The sequence below is a fragment of the Lonchura striata genome, chromosome 2 (assembly GCF_050655825.1).
Source record: "Lonchura striata isolate lonStrDom1 chromosome 2, ASM5065582v1, whole genome shotgun sequence".
In the NCBI taxonomy this organism is placed as follows: Eukaryota; Metazoa; Chordata; class Aves; order Passeriformes; family Estrildidae; genus Lonchura; species Lonchura striata.
Window position 1 is genome coordinate 13,608,707 of NC_140704.1, and position 24,231 is coordinate 13,632,937.

Here is a 24,231-nt window from a genome sequence, read left to right on the forward strand (position 1 = left end):
CTGCCCCCGCCCCGCCGCGCCGCCCCACGCCTGCGGAGCGGAGCCAGCGCCGCCGCCCCGCCCGCCGCCGCTGCGCGCCGGGGCAGGAGCCGAGCAGGTGGCCGCGGGCAGCGCCGCGGCATGTGAGAGCCCCCGGCCCTCGGGAAGGCAGCACCGGCCGGTCCTGCGCTGCCCTCCCTTCCCCGCGCCTGCCGGGCCGGCCGCGAAGCCGGGGCAAAGGCAGGGCGGCCGCAGCGGCAGCCCGGCGGCGGCCGGGGGCTGAGCGCCGCGCCCCGCCGGGGGGCGGCCGTGGCGGAGGGCGGAGGGGAAGAGGAGGAGGAGGAGGAGGAGGAGGAAGGCTGCGCGGGGCCGGAGGGACGCGGGAGCCCCCCGGCCGCACAGGATGAAAGTCACGGTGTGCTTCGGGAGGACGCGGGTGGTCGTGCCCTGCGGGGACGGGAACATGAAAGTTTTCAGCCTGATCCAGCAAGCGGTGACCCGGTACAAGAAGGCGATCGCCAAGGTGAGGGGCGCGGGGAGCGGCGCCCGCGATCAATATGGCGCTTCCCGGAGCGGGGAGGGAAGCGAGGGGGAAAGTCCGGGCTGCCCCGCCGGGGAAGCGGCGGGAGCGGGGCCGGGGGCGGCGGCGGAGCCCGCGGGAGCGTGTGCCCGGCGCCGCCGGGGAGCGGGGCCGGGGGGCTCGGCCCCTCCGCGGCGGCCGGCGCGGCCCCTCCGCGGCTCCCCGCGGGCCTCGGCCCTTTGTTCGCCGGTGCCCGGCGGCCCCCGGGGGCGTCGGTGCGGGAGCCGCCCGAACGCGGCCGGCAGAGCGGCGCGGGGTCCGGCGGTGCCGGGTCTGCCCCGGGGCGGGTGGCGGGGCCGCGGCGCCGCGGAGGGCTGGAAATCCAGCTCCAGGCTTCCCGGCCCTCCAGGCCCGGCGGGGAGGGCGGTGCGAGGGGACTCCGCCGCGGGGGCGTCCGGCGGCGCCCCGCGGGCCGCCCCCCGCGCCGGGCGAGGCTGCGAGGGGCCCGCGGCCGCCCGCGGCTCCTCCGCGGCTCCTCCGCGGCCGCCGCCCCCGGGGGAGGCTGCGCGCCAGCGGGACGCTCCGCGGCGCCCCGGGGTGCGGGGGGCGCCGGCCCGGCCCGCGGCGGGGCCCGGCAGCGCCGCGCCGGCCTCCCGCAGCCCCATGTTGAAATCCCTGGCTGTGCGTGTGCAGGCAGCTGCAGACTTGGCTCTCCCTCCATGGGCAACATGTTGGGTTTTGAGTTTCTTCCCTTCCTTTTTTTTTTTAAAAATATTTTTTTTCTCTCTTTCCTCCCTTCCTCCCTTTCCCACCCTCCCCGTGCTTTCTTGTCGCTGCAAACTTCTTTTTAATCAACTGGTTTGTTGGGCAGTATGAGCATCGTTGGCTGAGAACTTCAGCAGTGCCCTTCCCCTTTCCTCTGCCTTATCGATCCAAGAAGTTTTAGTGTGCTTCTCCCTCTTATTCCTTCTGAGACATTTTACACTTTTACCGGTTTTACTTTGGCCAATGCACACTGCCAGCCTGTCCTGAAACATGCAATGGAAGGAATATTGTGACTGGTTCATTGATTGGTTTGAAGTGATTCCTGAGAAAATTTTTAAAATCAGCTTTTTAATAGAGAATTGCTGATGCTGGGAGGAGAACAGGAACTGAGTTTCCCATCATCTCCCCACCTAAGAACGTGGGTTTGAAGACAGCAAACATATTCTGATTCTGTCTGGAAAAAAGAGAAAAATGATTCTTGAGGATACGGCTGTGGCTGCATACCAGCTGTCATTCATATACAGCAGTTAATGCACATGGCAGTCTACTTGCATGTAGGAGTCTGGGGCTGAAAGTACCTCTCTGGTTAAGGTAAAGCAGTGAACAGTAAAGTGAGACTGTTTATGGAACACTGAATGCCTCATTGGGCCATTCACATGAGAAGTGTTTGCAGCATTTGTTCATCAGTGTTAGAGCATTAATAAAAATAATTACTTTGCTGTGTTTTTTTCCAAAACTGTGGCCCGTGTAACTCCTGTGGCAATGGGCTGCATCCTGGCTTCCAAGTATTAAGCTGTGTTAAAGGGTGGCAGTTGCATTCTGCAGGATAATGTTAAACCTGGGAGGGATTGAAGTTGTAAGCACAGGGGACACACACAACAGTGACCAGGAAAAGGTTACATCATTGCAAATTTCATTATAGAAAAAAAGTGGCCCACCTGTGGAAGCATGGGAAGGAAAACATGTAACTGACTATGGCCATGTACTTCTTAAAGAGACAGTTTGCAGAGGGGCAGCCAGACTTTGACTGGTTCCTGGTATCAAAAGCTCTGCATCCTGGGTTAAAATGACATGGTGGTTTTATTTATTAGTATTTATATGGTGGTTATGCTAAATGCCACTGGTATGGACTTGAGGTAGCTGCAATTACTGAGATTGTTTCTATTAGATGGAAATTCTGTGGTTGAAAACAGTAGCAGTGTCCATGGGCTTTCTCTGAGTGTTTTATATGGTCACTGTCAAACCTTACTTTTAACTTGAATTTGCTGACGATTTTCTGTGGTGATGTTTAGGTGGGAGGGAACCGGATCTTACAGTAAGTAAGTTTTGTAAGTAGGTGTATAGTGCTGTTTGCTGTGCTTGCAGTAGAGTAACATAGTAATTGTCTGGTTTGGATGCTAGAACTCCACAGATGACTCTATTTTTGTAGCAGTTAGATGGCTCCTTTCTATGCTTGTGTAGCAGATGTGCAAGTCTTCACTTCGTAAGGAGACAAGAGAGGGGACAAAGTAATTCCTGAGAGGATCAAAGTATATGTGGCCATATGAACTTACAGTCTGGCAGCTGGTATCAAACTGACACTGAAATCTATTTCACCACCACTATGCTTGTATGGAAAGAATATCTGGTGGAAGATTATTCAAAATATTTGAATGAAGTCTATGGTTTTCATACTTATAGGAAAAGCAGCATTTCTCATCCTTCAAGAATGTGTGTGTCTACTTTTTGCAGAAGTTCTTCAGGAGAACTCCTTGAGAACTGAGTTGTCAGCCCTTCCCAGATTTCCCCCCGCTTTGTCACGGTTTCCCAGTTGTGATTAGCAGTGAGGCTGCCCAAAACCATGCTTGCAGAGTGCCAGGAGGGAATAGCTTCAAAATTTGACCTCAGTGTTCTGACTTGGTATTATTTAGGTTGAAGAGACATGTTGACAATGGAAAAAGTACTTATGGAGAGCAATCCACATAATAGTACAGTTCTCCTCGCTGTAAAATTTTAGGAGTTAAAGACATACAGATAATACAACTGCAGATAACTGCAGTTAGTTCTGCTATGTCTTTGATCAGGATTCATAAATCTCCAAAAATTTATTATGGATTAACATTGCTGTCAATGCTAAGTCTTTGTGTGTGGAATTAGTTATCAATATGAAAGGCTGTGTTTAAAGGCTGGTCTGTGTAGTGTGTATAAATTTTTGCGTTCTTTTACTTTTATTCCAAGAGAAGCTTTGTGTATGAAACATGATTCATTCTTTCTGCAGGTTGTGTTTGCGGGAAATGAACAAGCAAATGATAAGAGGTGTTTGAAGTGTCCACCTTGTTCAGGGCAAGTGGAGTCAGCAAAATCGATCATGTTAAATGAAACCCAGTTTTCATGGGGGCAGGCTAATGGTGCACTTGTGTGTGGCTGGATGGAGTGATGCAGCCTCTGGCACCATCTCTGCCGAGTCTTAAAGGAGTACAACTTGGGCAGGAGGAATGGGAGATGTAGTTTCCAGACCCTGCTGGTCAAGGGTTGTGCAGATTTGGAGTTGGTGTAGTCCTAGCAATTAATGTAATGGTTAAAAACTTGCAAGAAGGTAAGTGTGATTTAAGAGGGGAGGTCAGCCACATCTGAGTGGTTTAACATTGAGATGATGGCCTGCACCGTAAGGGAGAAGGCAGACAGTCAGTTGAGATGAAACATGCTTCTCAAATATTGAACCAGTGTTAAAAGGTGGAAAATTATTATAAAAATCATGTATTGAGCAACTATTGAAAGGAAGTAATTCTGCATCTTGTAACTTTGGTTTGATCTAGATGTAGCCAGAGATGTTTCTGACTTTTTTTGTTGACTTTTGACTGTCAGTATAATCTCTTGTGCTTTGGTTTTTGGGGAGGATATTGTAAGCATTTTATCTTCTTTTTCTTGCAAGTAAAAGTTGCATTGCTTAAGCAATGGGTAGATTAAAAAAAAAAGTGATGCAAATGGTAAGCAAGAGAATGCAATAGGAAATTGTAGATTTGCTCGAGTTGTTCAGTGGCATGTTGAGTCCCTGGAGGGGTTATTTGGTCTCCATGATAGTTCAGGCTGATGCCCGGCATATCATGAGCTTATAGGGTGCTCCTAGACTTTATATATAAAACTAATTTTCCAGTTAAAATAAATAAATTAAGTTTTACTGCTGAATCAAAAAGATTTAAATAGAAGTCTTGAGACACCTTTCCCCTCTCCCATGTCAAATGCTGTAGGAGATGAAGTTTTGTGAGGGTTTTGATGTTGCATGGAACAATACTTCAATTGTTAATTTGAAAACTGCAGTGCACTAATATTTGTGAAAAGAAATTGTAATCTGCTCTTTGATAGTGTTAGAGGCTGTTGCTGATAAGAGACCAGAACTCCAGGAGAGTTGGCAGTGTAAGCGAAGGTAACAGGTGTCAGATGACCATATTCTCTTGTAATTTGTACACTGGGGGCTTAAGCCACCCAAAGCTTAAAGCTGCATCTCTTTGGTAGGTCTGACATTCATCAGCAGGGAATTGTGAGGGATGAGGGTTGAAACCTGAGTGATTGTGTCTGTGAAGCTTGCTTTTTTTTCTGTTTTTGATTTTATCCCCCCAGTGCCAGCTAACGGGGACTATTTGCTTAGAAGTCAGTTCTCAGGCAGCCGGTTCTCTGCCAGGTACACAACGGCAGCTTTGATGCAAGTTGTGTTCTGTAGAGCAAACAGTTGCACAGTTCCTCATGACTGTGTCACTGGGGCATGATTTGTAGAGCCTAACACATGGGTGGGTTGGTGTGAAAATCTGCTGATTTTGCTTGGGCTTTGTATTGTTCTTGGCACATTCCCTCCTTGAGCCAGACCACTAGGTTTTTGCTACAGGCTTAAATGGATCTGCCACAATGCCCATTCAGTGACCCCTTTGGCAATACTCAAGGGCAGTAGAGGCTAAATTTACCATAAAAAAGATTTAAAGTTCTTTTTGTGTGTGTATGATTTTTATTTTTTTTTACATTTTTAGGTTTGGATTTATTTTTTCTATATGTGCAAATCTCAAGCCTTTTTTAAGTAGAAAGAAATCTTACAGGTGATTTCCAGAATGCACAGGAATCCTCTCAACCCCAAAATGTCAAAAAAATGCCTGTCACCCCTGCTGCTCAATTGGCAATCAGTTTAGTTCTAGCCAACACCCCAGGATGATGTTTCTGGGCTCTGCATTCAGTGTTGGCTGGGTAGTATTTCAGTGATTTAGCTGAGGCCAGCCAGGATTCAGTGAGGCTCTGGGCAGTTTTGAGCTGTCTCTTGACCTCTTCACTGAGTCAGGTTCCCAACAGTGCAGTGAAACCCAGCTGTTGGGGAGCCCAGCTGTTGGGGAATGTGATTCTGCTGAGGCTTGGTGAACAGCAGTGGAGAGATGCTAATTTAAAGAAGATAAGTACTGAAATGGGTCATGATTGCTTCACATTTAGAAAGCTACTGTGTGATCCTGCAGGTTTGGTGCTGGAAATGCAAGGCTATAGTGATAAATTCCCTCTGCTCATTGAGGAAAACTTCTTGTAACTTCTCTCCAATTCCCTCTGTGTTTGCAGCCAAATCAATGTTTTCCTGTCATTGGCTCATCTGTAAATACAGGTGGCTCTTGCACATGGCAAGAGAAGTTGGAGGGTGAAGGTAGAAATGAACCTTTGGAGTGAGCATGGCAGTGGCTGCAGAGGTCCCTTGCGTGGGGACTTTGCTGTACAGCAGTGCTGTGCCCCAGGGGACCTGTGGCTTGCAAGACAGGGAGCTGCACAAGCCCTGCCATGCCCTCTCTGCCAGCTTTTGCCTTTGTTCCGAGCCATCTGTACAAAAGGGAGGAGGCTTGTCTTAAAAAGGCCTGAGAGCCACGCTGGGGCTGTAGCCCTGTGATTTGAGCAAGCAGGCACTTGGGATTGTTCAAAGCTAATGAAGAAGAGTGAATTCTGTAGTGTTTAAGAAGAGAGTCTTGAGAAGTGGGTAGCATGTAAGCCCTTCAGCTTTGAAGGTGCTTTCAGTGAAGGATGTGTGTGGTACTGCTGAGGCTGGCTGGTGTGAGCAGCACCTATCTCTGGCTGGACAGGATGCACCATGGATTTCAGTTTGGCACTGTGTGCTTTCTCAGTGTTTCACTGACTTAACAGTGATCAAAGTGAAGTATGTGTTTGTGGAAGAGTGGTAAAGTGGAGCTTGTGGAGGGTGATTTCCCTTTGAGCAGTTCCTGTAGCTCTGAGGGGAGGACTGTGGAGGAGCCTGTGAAAGTGCTCAGTGCGTTTGGGGAAGAGTTCCTGGAGGCAATCTGGGGTTTAGGGCGTTGCCAGCCTTTCTTCTCCTGGGCAATGCAGCCTTCCACCAGTGGAAAGCCATCTGATTCTCATAGCTTTTTACACTTTAACTTCACTTACAACAGTCACAGATGTTTTAGTTCTGTTACAAAAACACCACTGGAAGTAACACTTTCTCAGTTGTATCAGACTATGACATCTTTTGGTTGTGGTACATTTAATCTGGTAAAATAAGACATAGTAAATGGGGGAGAAATGGTGGTTATACAGAATATGGTTAATGTAGCTTTAAAACAATTTCCTGGCTCTTCAAAGGAAAACAAACCGTTTCATCCAAATATAAATTGAATGGATAAAACATGCAACAATGCTGAACCAGTGCTTATGTATATTGAAAATAAGGTGGAATTCTTCTAACATCAATCCAGAATATAGCACAGATGTTCTCACTCAGAAATATTTTCTGAGCAGTAAGAAAATAAAAAGTGAAGCAAAAAGTATTAAAAAATTCTGGAAGATACTTTAGGGCATCTGTGCTTTATTTTTTTTCCCCCTCCTTTTTAATATGCGCTATATATTTTTGTTGTTTCTTTGAGGTCATTTTGATGTAATGCTCAGCAAGTCTGGTGCTGGAAAATGGATAAAAAAACCACCAAAAACCAAACTGCCTTTGAGCTAAGTTACATAATCCAGTGGGGCTGTTTAAAAAACCAAGAAAGTAAAAAGGAAAACAGCAGGACAGACATACATAATACTTGTCAAAATGACTAATATTGCTAGTGAAAGAAAAATTAGTCAAATTTTAAATTGGGGAAAAGAATTTTAAATTAACAGCAAATATTAAAGCCTTTTGTTTTTTGAGAGAATCAACATTAGTTTTACTTGCTACAGTACCTCAGCAGTGTCAATATTTTTTTTCCTATGGGTATCCTTAGTTATTTTCTCAAGTTGGTCCCAAGTATTTGTTAAATTTGAAATAATTTTAATAACTGTTTTGTTGTAGAACTTGGTTTTGGTCTTTTTTTTAAATTAGGTAGCAGGTACTTGCTGGTAACTTATTTTCTACTTCAGTTCCCTGTGGCAAAGTGATGCACATGAATCACCTATTTAGTCCCAAAAAAAGAAGAAATGCATTCCTACTTTCCTACTAAAACTGTTGAACTGCATCCCACACCGTACATCTCAAGGCTGGGGTTCTGGTGCAGGAGAGAAGACCAAAAGTTTTCTGTGCAAGGGGTTGATCCTTGCTGCCCAGGAGCAGAGATGAGCATCCCCTGGAGCTGGGCCCTGGGGTGCTGCTGTGGTCCTGCCAGAGACCAAGTTTTGGTGCTGCACAAGTTGGCTGGTTCCTCTTGGGTCGTTGTGCCTCCAGCTTCTCAGGGCTTCTGTGGTGACAGAAATAGGGCTGGCAGAAGGGAAATGACTGTGGGGAGAAGGATGATCTTCTGTGGGGGTGGAAAAAAGAATGGGATGTCCTTGGAGTTTGGTAAAGGGAAATGCTTTTGAATGATAGATAGATATGACTCCTGTTGCTTTTTCTTTTCACGTGAGTGGGAAATGGGACTTTGCAGGGAAGCAAGACACTAATGCAGTGCATGAAGTACAGACAAAGAGAAAATGCCAAAGATGGGAAGAAATGGGTTAACTTGGTGCCCTGGAGGCAAGTGGTCCATTTAGCAAGAGGATGAAAAATTGACCTCAGTGGTGCAACAGATGTCACCCAAAGACTTTCTTTTTAAAATCAACCTGTGGAATTTATTATAGGAAGCTTTTCTTTCTGGGCAATAAGCTTAGGGAAAGTAGCGTATCCCTGATTTGGTAGGGAAAATAGACTCTGTTTTGGAAAAGCAGTGTCACTTATTTTGGCCATACTCTCCACATTTGCTCATACTCAGCCTGCTGCTGATGCAGTGAAATTATGAATTTGTTACAGGAGGAGCAAGATGATATATCATTAGCAGTTTTCTTTTTAAGTGGCAGCATTTATAGGATTTTTTTTTTTGGGTGTGCATGTCTTTACAGATTCAGAATAGCAATTTAAAATGTTTCTGGTGTTGATGTGTGTTACTAGAAAAAACAAAAAGTTACGTGGGTATAAAGTATTTTAAATGGAGATAGAACTTCTGGGAGTGCCTGTATGTTTGTGTGTGCACCCACTTAGGTGTTTTCATTTGCTTGAAGAAACGTAGCCACACTTACTAAATGGAAAAGTAGTTTCACCTTACCCCATCTTTTTTGCATGTGCTTTCAAAGTTGTTGGGTTACTCTATCTTCCCCCTAGGCAAAGGCCACATAATGTTTTTTCTCCTCTGTTAAATGTCAGAAGCAATATCTTACTTGTGAGAACCTTGCAGCAATATACATCTTTGTGCGTATAATGAACAACTTTGTTCCAAGTTCTTAAGGACCTGAACAGGAAGGAGCTGAACTGAGTAAATACTGGAAAAATTACTTCTGAGGTTGCTGGAGTGTCTCTGAGACCACACAGCCTAAAGTTTTGTTGCTCTAAAACTTAAATGACATTTGAAAAACCCCAATAAATAGGAGGCTTCAGAACCTTTTGCTTCCTTAATAAGCTGCTAAGTGAAATAACAAAGCTTGATTTAATTCAGCCTCTCCAGGAACCTGTTGGACCATGTGTTATTTGTGTTGTTTTAAGTGTGCATTTGTTTGTGCTGTCAGTTTGCCCCTCTGCCTTCCTGTAAAGACCCTGTGCCTGCAGCTGTGAGGATCAGGAAAGCAGCCAGCTGCTGGGTACCAAAAGAAGGAGAATTTAGGCAGCAGGGCTGTGGTGGCCAATCTGTGGTGGCCATCCATTCCTGATGAATGAGCTCTGGCCTCAGGTCTCTGTGCAGCCTGAAGAGGGAAGGGATTTTATTCACCTTGAATTTGTCTCTTGACAGTAGCAGGCTGCTGGAAGACTGCTAGCCTGAAGTGTTAGTCTTTGCTAAAAGTTAAAAGGTATTGTGCAATTATAGTAATTTGGAAGTATTACAATAGGAGGAGAGTAGTCATCTCTATACACCTCACTTATTTTGCTGGGTGTTTCTGGTTTTTATTGCAAAGATGAGTGCTGGGTAAGAGAAGAAATGCTGCTGCTTTTGCAGGGAGATGAGGGGAGGTAGCCCAGCAGTGACTGTGACTTTCCTGCAGTGGGGAAGCCAGCTTTGTAGGGCTCCTGCAAATAGTGCTTTAAAATTCAGAATACTGTTTTAGTGTAAGCTGTCTTTGTAAAAAGGCCAGTGAATGTGATTTTAAATTACTATAACTGTATGCAAAATATTTGTATGTGTAAGAGCTTCCATTTGAAGAGAAAACCTTCTGTATTTTCTGGACTTAACTAAAGTGGTCTAAAAGAAAATGTTATACTCTGTATGTGAAACAGCATATTTAACTTGTGGTCATGTTAGGCAATGGAGTAGTCACCTCACCCTGTACCCAGTGATCACTCAGGAGCACAGTGCTTTGGTAAACTAAACCCAGATGTTAATGTGTTTGAAATGTTACTGTAATCAGTGTCTTAAAAGTCTCTCCTATATTAGTATAGCTGTTTGAAGTAAATTCTTGATGACCCATTTGTTGCTTTGCCATGTCCATAAAATAGCTGTTGTTAGCTTGAAGCCTCTGCTAAATTAGAAGCCACAGGTAGTGAACATCCTGTATTGTATCTTTTGGTGGTTATGAAATATTTAGCTGAAAAGGCTTCTGGTCCTTACACTGTCGTTGTGGAGGAAAGAAGTTTCTTTTGCTGTGAAATTCCCTAGCTGAGGAATGGAAGCAGCAGTGAAGGGGAGCTAGCTTGTATGAAAAGCTATTTTGTGCTGGGTTAAATATTCTTGTGATATTTGAATATGAGGTAATTAGCTTGAATGTACTGCTGTTTACCTTTTAGAATCTGGAAAAGTCTAAACAATCTGCTGAAGGGAACTGTATCCTAAATCTACTTCCAAAATGGTTTTTACAGTTGTGTATTTCAGACTTGACTAAATCTGCTTTTTGTGGTGGTATTTTCCCAGTGGCCAGTGACCTGTGGGAGAAGTGCTGAGCTAAATGGTTGAGGAAAGGTTTGGGCAAAGTGCTAGTGTTGTCCTGTGGTCTGTTTAGAGTGATCAGACAGATCCACATACTTGTTCCCTTTCTACAAATACTGTCAAGGTGGACCTGTAAATGCATATGCATGCATACTACTTTTCTCAATTAAAAAGAAAAGTATCAGTATTTACCATAGCCATTCACTGTACATGAGTCCAAATAATACGAAATGGTCTATTTTATTCTAAATTGCCTCAGTTTAATAGTTCAGCACTTGCTTGGTCTCAGAACAAAATAAAAAGGCTTTAAAAATTTGCTTTATGTGAAAACTATTTGGAATCTGTAAATCATAATAGCTAATTTTGTATGTCATAATATCATGGTAGCTAAGATGTATGTCTTGTTTTCATAGAATCATAGAGTGGAAGAGACCTTAATGACCATTTTTTATAATTTAAAGGTCACGTGCTTCCAATGCCCCTGTCAAAGGCAAGGACACTTTCCATTAGACCAGGTTACTCAAAGCCTGATCCAACCTGGCCTTGAACACTTCCAGGAATGGAGCACCTGCGGCTTGTCTGGGCAGCAGAGCAGATGCAGATTTTATGGGTTTTATGGGTGGTCTGCGTTACCCTTTATATATTATGTCTGTGATTAGACAGTGTGTAAAGACTGCTTTAACTCTAGCAGCCTTCACAAGCTGCTTCTGATTCAGTGAGCCAGTGTTTTGTTGCCTTCTGAAAGACTTTGTTTCCAAAGGCTGGTGGATGCCAGAGACATGGTGAATAGAGAGAATTAAGACACAATGAGTCCACATTTTTTTCTTGATCGCTCTTGGGGATTAAAGTTGTGTGTGATACTGAAATAAAAAAATAGTTATTCTGTAGTTAATTAGTGTTTTAGAAACATGCTGTTTATCATTCAGAATTTTCCTGTCACTTTTTTCAAAAAGTGTGCTGCTCCTTCTGAACTTTAGTGTGGAGTGTGATAATTCACTTTGTGTTTTGTGTTACTCTTCATTGTAAGGTAGATCTGAACTCAGTTTATAATCAACAGCCCTTTGCAGCCTGCCTTTCACCTGGTGGGCTGCTAGGGAAGCTGGCCTTTGGGGAAGACCACGTGGCTTTGGGTTTGTACACTGTGCCTGGATGCAATAAATAAGAGGGTTGGTTCTTTGCAATTGTGAATTGTGCATTTCTCAGCATGAGCAGCAAATCAGAGACAGCCTGCTTTGTTGAGAGAGAGGGGCTGTGAGATCAAACACTGAGCTCAAAGATGCCAAAGTCTGTCTGTTTTAACTTTGTGGCTCCTCTCACCCTCTTTCTGAATAAGTAGGACTACAAATACAGCATGATATGTAAAAGCAAAGCTGTGGAGTCCTCCCCCCCACTGCTTGCATCTTTATATATAGTTCATTCTGCTGATCAGACTGTCACACCTGCTACCAGCCTCCTTCAGAGAGCAGATTGCAGCCTTGCAATTTAAATGCTCCTAACATATGTTTGTGATACACCAGCAGCAGGACAAGGTTTTAGCTTTGATAGGCTCTACTGGTTTGGGAATGTTGTTAAATGGACAAGGGAGGAACAAAATAATAGTGTAATTTTGAATAAAATAAGTAAAGTAAATATGCAGAAGGATAAAGTGAACTAATAAAATCTGCCACTTCGTTTTGTGGTTTTTTTTTTTTTTTTTTTTTTAAGCATGGATTTTAATACATATTATGTTTGGTATAGAGCTCCACAGATAACACCTTCCCCTTTGTGTCATGACTTACACTGTTGCCCTGGTCATTGCCAGGATGTTGAATTTCCACATCTGTATCCAGACTCACTGGTACTGGGTTGCACTTGCTGTGTCCCATTGCAGGCACCAGCTCTGTTACTGCAAGACAAGCAGAGGCTCTGATTTGCAGTGTGGTTGGGCTGCCATGGTATATTCCTCACTAGTAGATGAATAGTTTTTATAACTTGCTTTCATTATAGAATGAACTACTTCAAATTGCCTAATTTTTAACATGGAGGTAGGGTTATGGTGCAGGTTATGCAAGTTGTTAGAAAAGACTGAACATTTTGTGTCCCTACACAGTTAAAAAATTCTCTAACTCAGTTCTAATGCAGAAGTCAGAGCATCTTCAGAGAAGTTTAATGTGGCTTCAGTAATACACAGTAAAAAATGAGTGGTACTATTTTTTGTGAAAACTGTTGCTTATTCCATTTTAGTAAGTATTCTGCTGCATAGGAGCTTGAGTTATAGAAAAAGATATATGTGGAAGTGAAAAGGAGAGACTAAAAGTGCTGTGGTTCAGATTTAAGGAACAGTTAGCGTATTTTGGTTCCTTTCAGAAACATTGGCTGAATCTTGTGGTGAAGATACAGGAAATGTCTGGTTAGTTTTGCTTTCCTGATGCTGTGATTTGGAAAGGGAAATGTATGTATCAATGCCCTGTGTCTTCAGGTGTGAAAGAGGGCACAGAGTAGGAATGGGCTCCTTTTTATAACTACTTACCAAGACAGGCCTGCATTAGCTGGGAAGCTGTGTAGGTTTATTCCAAACACAGATGATGGAGTATGGGATTGCTCACCTGGGAGCAGCTTTGTGTATTCCTGTGGCTCATTCTCTGCACGGACCTCATTAACACATGCATTTCACTACAGCACGATGTTAATTGCAGCAAGTGAGTACTGGCACAAAGTCCTGTGGTTTTCTTTGCATCTTTCTTTGACCTTAGGAAAGAGAAATGTACTTTGCTGTACGGGTTGCTTGTGCTGCATCAAAGCTGTGATGCACCCACCAGTTGTAACAGCGTGCAACACCCAAACTATCTGCAAGGAGATGGCTCTTCAGCACCTGATCCTCTTAGCAGGGCAGTTTTCTTCTTTGCTTTGCTGCCTTTCCCTTCAAAACAAAATCGGCAAGCAAATGTCATAGCATGAGATGGGCAAGTATGGATTTATCCCTGCAGGGTGCATAGAGAAAGAAGGCACAGGAGGTCACTGGCTGATCCAGGACCACACAAGCAGTTTGGAACCAAGCTGGAAATAAAGTGCTGACCTGCTGAGTCCTTCATTGCAGGACTGTCTTTCCTCTCTAGTAAGGATGTGGTAAAATATTGCTGTACTTAGTCCTTCTCCAATCCTGTAGCTCAGACACTATGAAAAGACACACCAGGCTTCCCAAGCTTGTAATTGGCTGTTGAAAAGAAAGTCTCTTAGTTTCAGAAAACTGTGGAGTCCATCATGTTAAACTGCTTAATAATGTCTGTTTCTTAAGTAATTTTTTTAACTTGGGTTGAAACTTTCATATAATATCTGTCCTTGACAGTGTAGGATGTTGATACTAGTATTGTTTAAATGTTTGTAACTTAGGGTATAAGTAAAGGAAGTGCTTATGTTTGACTTCAGTGTAGCTATCTAAAAGGATTTATGAGTAGTGATTTTTTTTTAAGTGTAAGTGACACACTGAAGCCAGAGGAGGTCTGTCAGTGATATATTTGCTTTAAATATGAGAAAATTGGAGAATGGAGAATATTAATCCATGGTAGTAGAATTTAAATCAGTATTTCCATTTTTTCCTCCATAGAAGTTCTGTAATACTCTCCTAATGTAGAAGTGTTGTAAATAAAGGTGGACATGGCCAAGAAATCTGAGTAGTTGATAAGTGCTCTAATAGTGTTCAGCTGATGCTGGTAAGGAAGAATTATTTACATGGTTATGCATTTTTTTTTAGATTGATGAGTCTCAACTTAGCTTGTAAAATACTGTGCTACAGACCCTGATTTAAAAGCAACTCAATCTACCAGAACTCTTTTATCTCTTCTGCATACAGTGCTGAAGAAAGCATGTTTTCCCCCCATTAGGTGTGTCATATTAGGATTTCTATATTATAATGTCATATTAAGATGGATCTCTATATTATGAATAAGGAAATGTGCAGGGCTGCAGTAGGGCCAGAGACAGCAAACAGGGGAGCGCTTGCTGTAGTACAAATTAAATAATAATACCACCAAACCCTGAAAATTGGGGTTTTGCAAATCATAATTCCACCCTAAACTAGTTATTTCAGAATGATTGATTTGAATGTAGCTTTTGTATTTTAAAAACATGCTACAGCATAACTGCCACTTATTAATACTGCTTTTGTTGCAGCCTTCAGGTTTTATTAACAGCTGTGATAGTCATTATGTTATCTCCACAATCCTGCAAAAATGTGGCTGGTAGACTATGCAGCTAGGGGAATTTATGAAATAATTTTAGATGACATTATAACTGTTTTTCATTGTTTTCCTCTAGAACCTGTATTTTCAAGTGATTTTGTTCAGCTTTGATAAACATGCTGTTACTAGGCATGGAGAGCCTGAGAGATTTCCATGAAATCTAGTAGAATGTATCTCTTAACGGTTTACATGAATTATTTTGTGTTTCTTGTTATTTTGACATATCCCTCTTATTTTAGACAGCTGTCTCCAGTAGAAAGCCCCTGAGAAAAGAAAAGCTGCTTGTATTTAGATTTAACAGTCCTGAGGATAACAGTGCTGACTGATGCTTTGCTTCCTTTGCTGCCTTTGGAAACAACTGTTCCTGACCTGTTCAATGGCATCTCTGTTCCTGGCTTTTTCAGAAAAGTTAATTCTGTTCTACTACACTCTAGCCTCTATTGTTTTCTTCTGGTGTTGTTTCTGATTCTTACAAATTATTTTTGCACAGCAGTTTCCCTTTTTTTTTTTAAATATGCTGCATGTACATCAAAGATTCTAATTTAGAAGGTTTCCTCATCCTCCTGCATTGCTGAGTTATATAATGATACTTTGGAAACTAGTACTGTATTTGTTTATTTTATTGTAGGCTGTGCACTAGCTGTCTTTTAGGCTGTCTTGGAGCTTCTTTTTTAGCTGTTTTAAACTCAGCTATTCCCTATAGCAGTAATTAAAGAATTCTCTACTGTCCTATTAATCTTGCTGGTTACCTGATTAGATGAGTTGTTCCTTAAGGCATGCAGTAGCAAAGAGAAGGGGTGGCTGCTGAGCAGGGATGGGCACAGCAGAAGGGGTGGCTGCTGAGCAGGGATGGGCACAGGAGAAGGGGTGGCTGCTGTGCAGGGATGGGCACAGGAGAAGGGTTCTTTCTGTGCAGGGATGGTCACAGCAGAAGGGGTGGCTGCTGAGCAGGGATGGGCACAGCAGAGGGGTGGCTGCTGAGCAGGGATGGGCACAGCAGAGGGGTGGCTGCTGAGCAGGGATGGGCACAGCAGAGGGGTGGCTGCTGAGCAGGGATGGGCACAGCAGAGGGGTGGCTGCTGAGCACAGCAGCACGCTTTTGCTCCAGTCTCTCTCCTGCACTCTCCTCATACCCCTGAGCTCACCCTGTGAGGAGGATTCACATGGACAGATTTTTAAGCTACCAGCAATACTGTCATGGGAGTCCTGCAAATGCTACTGCGTCAGGACATTTTGTTAAAAGTTGAGTTTTATTGAATGCAATTGAATTGCAATTAGCAGTGATGTATGTAGAATAGATGTATGGTGGTAGGGCTCTGCAAATTCAGATGTTGATTTTTCTGTTTGCCCTGTACTTTTGTAAGTGGGATACGTTTCCAAATGAAGATTGTTCTGATAATAACTTAAAAGGCTATTCCTGTTTCTGTTCTATCCCAAGTTGCATTTATATTGAATTTATACACCATTAAATAACTTTAAAATATTTATTTAAGAGCCACTGATACTTTTTTTTTTCATGTGAACACTTTGACTTAATGTTAAGAGTATGTATAGTCAGCATTTCATCAACAACAAACAGAAAATGCATTGGATGAGCTTATTACCAAGCAAGCTGGATATATAATCAATATTTGAAAAAAAAGCCCCCGAACTGAGCAATATGAAATAAAGGAAATCATTTAGTTAAAAATGGAAATTGATAATTGTCTGTAGTATATATCTATATACTTTTCACTGAAGTACAAAGCCTATAAAATCAAGTATGTTAATTGATTCACAGATTGCTGAAACATGACTGATCTCAGCCAACTGAACTATTTTCCTAGAGGAAACTAGCATATCCTGAGGATCAGAAACCCTGAAGGACACTTTTTTGAATCTTGTGTTTCCAGGCAGAAAGCAAAATGTTCTCATTTTTCTCTGTCCTCTCTTCTATACTTTTTTTTTTCCCCTCTCATCTGGAATTGATTGTAGCAGTGGGCACTGTGCTTTCACAAACCAAGCACGTTTCCGTACAATTGTGATATTTGCTTGCTGCTTTATCAGTCCAGGGCAAACTGTTCAATCTATTTTTTTATGGTACCTCCTTTTTATTACACTTGCATAGTGCATAGGCATGGTTGTTAACATTCAGTTGTATTTGTACAAAAGAACAAATAGGAGTCATCCCAGCTCTACTGGCCACTGAAATACCTCTTCTGCTTTTCTGTTCTTATTAAAAAGTTTGTTCACGTTTTTCTCTGTATCTCATCTACAAAGTATAAAAATTTTGCCAGCATCCTGTAGTTTGTGTGGTATGAATCAATGGAGAAAATAGTCTGCTGTGTGTCTGGAATTTGATATTTACCTATGAAATATGAAAGGTAGAGCATCTGAAAAAGAAAACGGTCTCAACCCTTCTTTTGCTGTACTGTGGAATGAACATATATGGTACCAGGCTGCTCAGGGTAATGGTTACTTTGTTGTGGTGTGTTATGTGATCAGGTTGGGTTAGAAACTGGGTAGAAATACACTGAAATCAGCAGAACTGTGTCCAGGCAAAGGGATCTGCCAGTACAGCTACTTGTAAAATTCTGGAGCTAAAATCTCAGTGATACCCATTTAGCACTGTGGTTTTTTTTGCAGTTTTTTCAGGTAGCAGCCCTGCAGTTGGATGTATATAGTGTCATGAAATCTGTGCAGTGCAGCTCCCCACCATGAGAAAGGGTGGCCTTGTTCCCAAGAGTGACCCGTGCATTCCCAGCTCTGATCAAGGCTTGTATGACTGGATCACTGGGGATTACAGCAGGGAATGGGGGTGGGAAGGAGAGAAGGCAGAAGGGTGTATTTGTGTTGGGCAGTTCATGTCTGTAAGCCTGCTCTTTGGAAGTGGTGAATGTCACCAGTGTCACTTGCTTGGGTCACTCTGCAGTAGTACCTGTGGAGGGAATTGCTTCATGGGTGATTGTGACATCCAGGGACAGAGGGAACTGCTGTGTTATCCTGTGTCATTGCCCTTCCCAAACTTGCCATGAGTGTCATCCCCTCCTGATCACCTGTCAAAGAGGTTCCCAGGGTTGGCTCTGCTGGCCCTTGAGGCACCTCAAGTGAACCTGAAGCCAATGCATTGATAGGTAAATACCTGGCTGAATGATTCTCCTGCTATTGAGGATGTGCACTGTAGGTTCAGTCTGAATACAGAACATGGCTTTTTGACCTTGTATGTTGAAGCCAATGTGGTGGGTCTTGGGTTTTCAGGGGTAGATTATATTTGAATTTTTCTGGTGGCATTGGAGAGTCCCATGAATCATACTTTTCTTTACCTATGAAGAATGGTAGGCTCTGTGATGACAGTCATCCTTCCTGTTATGGATAAATATTTTAAATTGAAAAATAATTGATATGGAAAACTGAAGTGAAAGAGGGGTAAAGTAGTAAGAGACTACATTTGATCTTGCAATGGTTTATCTTCTGGATAACCACAGGATTGAATTTCATTGGATTTCAGTTACAGTAACGGAGTCCATAATTAAGGAGTTGTGTGTATCCTGAGAGTCAGGTTACTGACATTTTGAGGAGTCAGCTTAATTTTTGTTCAGAAGTGGAACTTTTATAGGTTTGTATTTATTTTGATATTTCTTTTATTGTCTCTCTCTCTCACACACAAAGATTGTTCTGAAGTAGAGTTTAGTTGCTGTTTTATCAAGAAAGAATTTGGGATTTGTCCTCAAAAACCCCCAAAGTTTCCAGAATGTGTTTGGAGTGGCCTTCTGAAATGATTTCCTGTGGCAGAGAAGCTCTGCATGGGTAGCATTTCTCTTTAGCTGGGAGTACATGGAAATACTCTGTTATTCAGAAGTCCATCTGCTCCACTGTAGTAGTTTGGGATGAGCATAAAATTTCATTTTGGAGTGAGCTGGCATCAGTTGCTGTAGGTAGCCTGCTTCCCCCCATGGGCAAATGTTGAGATTTCAGGTGTCTGGCAGTCTGGGGAATTTGGTTCCCAACTGAGGGGGCTGCTCTTCAGTTGCCAATAAGTTGCATGAGTGTAAGGATCTGCTGGTTTCTTTTCTAGCAAAAGAAATCCACAATGATGTAAACCAGTAACTTACCTTTAGAGTTTTCTTTTCTGCAGTTCTGCTGAACCCTGTTCATACTCCTGAGCACTGCATGTGTGCTCTGAAGTGTCATTGCCTTTGTGGCTTAGGGCTTACAAGTATTAAAACTCTTTGAGAGTAGCCCATTCACTGGCGAATGGTGTTAGTGATTCAGATACCTATTTTCGAGGGCAAAAGAAATAACAGAAAATCCAAGCATGATTTTTTTGTTGTTTGACAATCATTTTTCACACAGTAAATGATGCCTTTTTAGCATTCACAAGCTAAAAAATGTGACAGAACAAGCTTTGATATAATTTATGGTAATCAAGTACTGCCATATCTGGTGATCTTTTCTATGCACTGCTGGTTAAAGGTGTCTCTTTGCAATTGGAGTAATAAATGGAATGGTGAATCAGCTGGGATGACAGCTGAGTCAGGCAGCCGCCCTGCTCACGTGATGGAGTGTGTGCCTGGATTCTGAGCACACCAAGGCTGTGTTGAAGCTTCAGGTGTGCATTGAGAGAATATGTTGAACTCAGATACTCCTGCTGAGGTGGAGGTGTGTACCACGGTGTCTGTGAGGAAGAACACAAAGGTCACATTTGCATGAACAAGGAGAATAAAGATGCTGCATTTTTTATTGAAAAGGCTTGTGCTTGTCAGGGTTTAGCCACAGAGAGTTTGCCACTATGAGAGTTCATGTCAGAGTGTGTGAGAGCTGTTGCTTCTAGATGTGTATGCTGCTATCTCCAAAACCCTTACCCTTGGTTTTGTTTCATATTCTATAGTGAGAATTAAAATCCAGTTTGGGAGACTTACATGGGTTGTTCTGTGTAACTGTTAGCTTCTTTAAGACACTTTTGTAGCACAATTTCTTGTATTAAATGCTGTTGTTTTACAGAGACTATGTACAAGTCTCTAGCTGCAGCTCTTATTGATACTACTGATTGATACCCTCATACTTAGGTTGTCTTCATCTCCTTCACCTTGGTTCAGTTTGATGTGTAGGGCAGTGTTTATGTAGCCTAACTGTTAATCTACAAGATTGGAGCCTGCATAAACTCTATGTAGAAGCAGTGCAGAGAAATACATGTCTTTAAGATGTGATTTGTCTGTCCTGAAGTAGCCATGTGAAATAGCTCAGTTTTTAGAGTGCAGGTGCTGGCTGCAGCATGCTGCAATCACTTTGGACACACATTGCCAGTACAGATGGCTCAGGTGGGTCCCAATCATTCCATGTGTCCATTTGTCACAGGCTGCTTTTACACTAGGGTGTGATTTTGCTGGGTGGCTGCTGTGTATAAAAGTAAATATAGGCATGGAAAAAGCACAGCTACCTCCCTGAAAATAGCTGCTAGCTCACTGTGTGGCCATAGGTAGGCTGCACTGTCTTTACATGGGACAGAAATGTTGATGCCTTGCGGGATGTTGTGAGGGCTAGACAATGTCTGTATGGGATTGTGCATATTTCCTCATTGCTGAAGAGCAGACTTCCCTCTACTCCGGGGACTGCTTAACTCCATGGAGTTGAGCCATGTTGGGAAAGGCTTCTTTGTATCTGTTCTTGGGAGGAGGAATTGGCACTCTCCAGCTTCTTCCGCTTCAGGCATTTACTCCCCTTCCATCAATAGCTTCATGATTTTTTTTTTAAGATCAGCAACTTCAAGTTGTTTAGAAAAATCATACCTATATTTTTCTAAATAAGCTCAGATAAACTTTCCAAACCCACAGACTTGAAGAAAAGGAACATAAGACCCTGGTCATATCTATAATGTAATTTTTTCCCCATTACTGCTTCCTAGTTGTGTGAAACTTCACACTTTCACGTGTTACAGTACATAATTTAAAACTGGTTATTTCAACCAAATATTTGCATTCAAAATCAGTATGCCTGCTCTTTCTGCAACTTTGAAAGCAGACAGCTACGTGGTGATCACATAGAAGCAAATAGGTTTTGCACATGCCTTACTCTTACAGATGAGATGTGAGGTATAAATATTAGGAACCTTGGAAAAAGTGCAAGAGAAGTACCAGGGTTGTGTCACCACTCTGTAGTGAAAAGTGGTGTCAATCAGATACACAGGCATGTTGCAGCACATCTAGAAGCAGTTTGAAAAGAAATCAGGGCCATTGTTCCTTCTACTGTAAACATTTTGTAACTCAAATTAAAAAGTATAAGCAGAAAACAGTTGTTCCTACAAGTAGAGAGTTATTATATAATGTGTTGGGGCAAACAAAGTGTACTGTTTGGCAATTTATATAATGTAACTTAAAAACTGAAGTTTGTAGTGGAATGCCCTTATGGAGGTCATCAGTATCAGGTAACCTTAATCTACAGACAATCTGTTACAAAGATAGGCAGGTCTAAAATTTTCAGGCAGTTACTTGCACTGTTTTGGAGTAAAGTTGACATTAACAGCTTGCTGGTGCTGGTAAATTTGGCAATAAAACTTTTTCCAGTTCATTTCATAGCATGAACACTATCACACACAAACAGGTTGTCTCAATATGTTGGATGCAGATATACAGAGAGGTGAAATGCTCGTTTGCAGTCCTGAAGGGTAATGTTTGTAGATCAGGATGGGCAGGCATCAAGAGCTTTGTACCACTTCTGGTGTTCTTGAACTGAGATTTTTGTAATCCCTATTGTTATAATATTTATTGCTTGCCATTGCTCAGCAAAATACTGAGAATTGTTCCAAGGCTGCAAACCAACTCTTCTGCTGAAACAGTTTTAACTGCCAGAGCTGTTTTGTGCTGAAGTTAGAGGAATATGAAAATACATTTGTCTTGGCTGCTTTGCAAGTCATGTCTTCATTTATGTGGACAATGAAAAAACCCTTCTCCAAACTGGTGGTTTTTGTTTTTTTTTTTTGTTTTTTTTTTTGTTTTTTTTTTTTTTTTTACGTATTATTATTATTAGGAGAAATGTCCAGAAGATCCAGCTTCTTTCTCAGGACTGGGTATTGGTATCTTACCAGGGAGCCTTCTTTTGGTTTCTGCACTGCTTCTCACTGTAATCTTTAATAATTCCCTGCTGTGTATCACTGGTTTATTGTTGCTGTTTTTACTGTTTTTCCCAGTGTGGGTCTTACCCAGTGTTTTTCCCTGCAGTATTTGGTTGTTAGTTGGGTTGGTAGATGAAGGGTAGGTGCTCATGGGCACTGGGCACTCGGGAGGAGAGTGCCCAGTAAAGTAAACCTGTTTCTCAGTGCAGAGCCCTGTGAGCTTCGACAGTTCTTCCTCAGTTTCTATGTGGCATTTTCCCAACCTTTCCTAGTGAACACTGATACTTATATTTGCATGTACTAAAATTCAGGTATAGTATTGTTAACATGTTGTGAAGCCAGAGGAGCTGCTTATGTGGTGATGACATCACTAGTTTTTTTAATTTGGAGCTGCTCTTGTGCTTTAAAAAGATGCTTCACAGCTGGGAAATCTTGTTTCTGTGAATCCAGGTGGGAACTCTCACAATTTTACCTCTGCCTAGTGTGAACCAATGCAAAATATTATGAATAACAGTTCCCATGAAACAGTAAATCTGGATGTAGTGAGTTAGTGAAGTATCAGAGAATCCACTGGTTCAGCCAAATTCTTTTGAGAGGCTGAAGATGCTTTGCCATCTGCAGTGACCTGTGAAACAGTTGGGTTGGTGTGCTGGATATTCAGGACAAAAAACCAAGCTCTTTTTCAGTGCACAAAGCTTACCTGGCCAGGCCTTGCTAGTGTGAGAGTTCACACCAGGTAAATCCTAAAATTTCAAGTTTATTACTTGCTTCCTTGAAGTTTTTAATTTGTCAGAGTATTCACTTCAGACATTTGCACAAATTTGAGGTTCTTGAAAGTCTTGCTGTGCCAACATTGCCAGGCTGATACAAGTGGGCTTTGAACATCTTGACGTTAGTAGTGGTTTGAAATGAGGTATTCAAATTAGCAACTCCCAGCTTTAAACTAGACTGCTTTAAAATCTTTTATGTTGTGCATGGTGGATGTTCAACATGGAATTTTACTGTGAATTATTTAAACTATCTGTGCTCATTAGGTGTTGGTATCTGAGTGAAAGAAATAGGGCTATCTAGCATTGTAAAAATATATACTAGTATCAGCACTGGGCAGAAGAAGGAATACTTCCAAGGAAAATGTATTCTCTCTTTCAATTGCAGTAGAATAAGCAATTCTTATTCTACTGCAACTTAAAAGATTGGGAAAAAACAACATGGGAAAACTCTGAAAAACTGTTAGGAGTAATTGCACACTTCATCAGGGTGGTTAGTGTACAATTGCATGTAATGACCATAAGCTTTCTTTTTCTCATTCCTGCCATTCCTCTTTATTTGGAATGATCTTGTGCCTTCTCAGCCCTATAGCCAGGGTTTTGAATAGTGCTTTAAGAACTGCCATTGCTCTGTAAAATGGAGTAAGCTTGCAGAACCAGAAGGTAGATGGACTATGAGAGATTATAAGTTTTAGGTTGTTTTTGGTTTTTCTTTTTTTTTTTGGTTTTTTTTTGGATACCACTGATGGTGAAATCAATAGCAGTTTTAGGCTGTATGCATTTTTCATCCTAAACATGTTTTTTGATACTAAAACAAGACACATGTTGACTTTTCACTTGTGTTTGGAGCCTATTGCAAGTTGAGGTGTTCACTCTTGTGGAAGCAGCAGCACTTCCCTCCTTAATGCTCGTGGGGAGGGAGCTTGTGCATGGCTGTCCCCCAGGGCTGTGGGGACATTGCTTGAGAGGAGGGGAAGAGCCTTCTGCTGAGAATATGTTGGAGCCAAAATGGAATGTTCTGGGTGAGGCAAGCAAGTGGTCGCTCTGGGAGAAGCTTTGGAAAATCAGCAGTGGCAAGAATGGGGAAGAACCTGATGAGCAAGTAGGTTAGCTCCCAAATGGAGAAGGGTAGCCAGGGGCAAGGAATAATAAGGCCAAGGATAATCATCCTTCTGGTAATGCCTGTACTGAAGAGGGAAGAAGGTTCAGTTATGGCCCTGCCAGCAACACTTTGAAGTGGACCAGAAACTTCTGTAGCCTTTGGACAAAATTAGTGAAAAAAACAGTTGTGAAAGAGTTTCTTTTCTTTTTGCTTAAAAATTCACTGGAAAGGGCTGGGGGAAGGGAGAGCAGTCTGTCTTCAAGGGGTGGGACTGAAGAAGCATTTGTGTTGTGTATGAAAGGAGAGATAGGAACCAGGAAGAGAAATGTTTGAAAACAGCAAGTTTGTTTGTAATCATGGGAGAGCTGGAGGACAGCAGAAGTCGCCTGAATATATATACCAGGGTGAACTTGTTGAAGGCAGCATGCAGTCAATTCGTGTCCTCCTTGAGATTTGAAGGGGTTACCATGCTGGTACTGCTGGGGG

General features: G+C 42.5%; 1 protein-coding gene across 20 annotated transcripts in view; it reads left to right on the plus strand.

Annotated features, from left to right (window-relative positions):
- The first annotated feature begins 268 nt into the window (after positions 1 to 268).
- The window catches only part of PARD3 (par-3 family cell polarity regulator), a 441,179-nt gene continuing 417,216 nt past the window's right edge, over positions 269 to 24,231 (plus strand). For 8 of the 20 annotated variants that reach the window (XM_021542928.3, XM_085564045.1, XM_021542929.3 and 5 more), the window contains exon 1: positions 270 to 502. In XM_021542928.3, the coding sequence (XP_021398603.2) occupies positions 383 to 502 (120 nt within the window). In that variant the 5' untranslated portion in view covers positions 270 to 382. Of the gene's footprint in view, positions 503 to 24,231 lie in introns of all 20 variants that reach the window. The other 12 variants (XM_021542937.3, XM_085564036.1, XM_085564095.1 and 9 more) reach the window with 3 other exon arrangements.